Source organism: Tupaia chinensis, unplaced genomic scaffold (genome assembly GCF_000334495.1).
Source record: "Tupaia chinensis unplaced genomic scaffold, TupChi_1.0 Scaffold144682_1, whole genome shotgun sequence".
Taxonomy (NCBI): domain Eukaryota; kingdom Metazoa; phylum Chordata; class Mammalia; order Scandentia; family Tupaiidae; genus Tupaia; species Tupaia belangeri.
The window spans coordinates 2,216,569-2,217,636 of record NW_006204543.1 but is presented as its reverse complement, the minus strand read 5'-3'; the positions used below and the strand labels follow the sequence as shown (position 1 = coordinate 2,217,636).

General features: G+C 61.4%; 1 protein-coding gene across 1 annotated transcript in view; it reads left to right on the top strand.

Annotated features, from left to right (window-relative positions):
* HERC2 (HECT and RLD domain containing E3 ubiquitin protein ligase 2) overlaps nt 1–1,068 on the top strand; it is a gene marked incomplete in the record, with an annotated part of 143,266 nt that overhangs the window by 120,819 nt on the left and 21,379 nt on the right. The window contains 2 exon segments of the mRNA XM_027767805.1: nt 401–556; nt 889–1,004. Coding sequence (XP_027623606.1) covers nt 401–556; nt 889–1,004 — 272 coding nt within the window.

Sequence of the window (1,068 nt, the reverse complement as noted above, 5' to 3'; positions counted from 1 at the left end):
GGCCTCCCTCAGGGCAGCTGTAGGTCTCGCTAAAGGTGAGCGCAAAAATATCTGGAAGTGTTGTGTGCGCTTGGCCCCATGTGTTGGTCTTTGAGTAAGCCCGAGCCTGCTCCAAGACACCCAGGTCTTCTCCGAGCCCACGTAGGCCACGCGCCCCATGGCAGCTGTGAGACTGAGGTCCTGGTACCAGGCGCGTTGTCAGGACTGCTTGGAGTTGCTGCGTCATGGATGTGGGAACTCCCTGCTGGCCGAGGGAGACGAGCCGGGACAAGGCACTTCCACGTGAAGACGTAGCCGCGGGGGTGCCAGGGGCCAGCAGCTTGTCCTTGGCGTGGGTGTCGGTCAGGGGCGGCTCCCGCTGCACTTCAGCACCGCGTGCTGGACCTTGTGTTGGCTGCAGGTCTTGGTAGCTCTCGCCTGTGACCTAGAACTGGACACCCTCCCTTGCTGTGCAGAGACGCACAAGTGGGCTTGGTTCCGACGGTACTGCATGGCCTCCCGTGTGGCGGTGGCCCTGGACAAAAGGACGCCGCTGCCCCGTCTGTTCCTTGATGAGGTACTGCTCGTTACTCGGGACTCACTCTTGGAGCACAGTACGCGTAGAGACTTTTAGCTCAGCTGCAGGGTAAATAGATGCCCACGAGACACACAGACTTGTCTTGCCACGGAGCAGCACAGAGGGGCGTGCGAGTCTGCGGGCACCACGAGCCTCAGTTACTGCTGCGCAGGCGTGGCGTCCGGTCCGGACGGTCTCAGACTTGCCCCAGTCTTACTGCTGTGTTTACTGACCGCAGAGCTGCCATGTTGATGCTGGCTCACCCCCTGGGAAGGCAGAAGTCCCTGTCTTCTTACGTGTGTGACCTGTAGTCACGTGACACTGTTGTCCAGGTGGCGAAGAAAATCCGCGAGCTGATGGCTGACGGCGAGCCCCTGGATGTGCTCCACGAGAGCCACGGTGTTTTCAGGACGGAGCAGGACGAGCAGCTGGTGCAGTGGATGCACAGGTGAGCGCGCCGGGCCGAGGCCCGTGCCGGGGCGGGTCACTCCGCAATAAGTCTTCCATGTTTG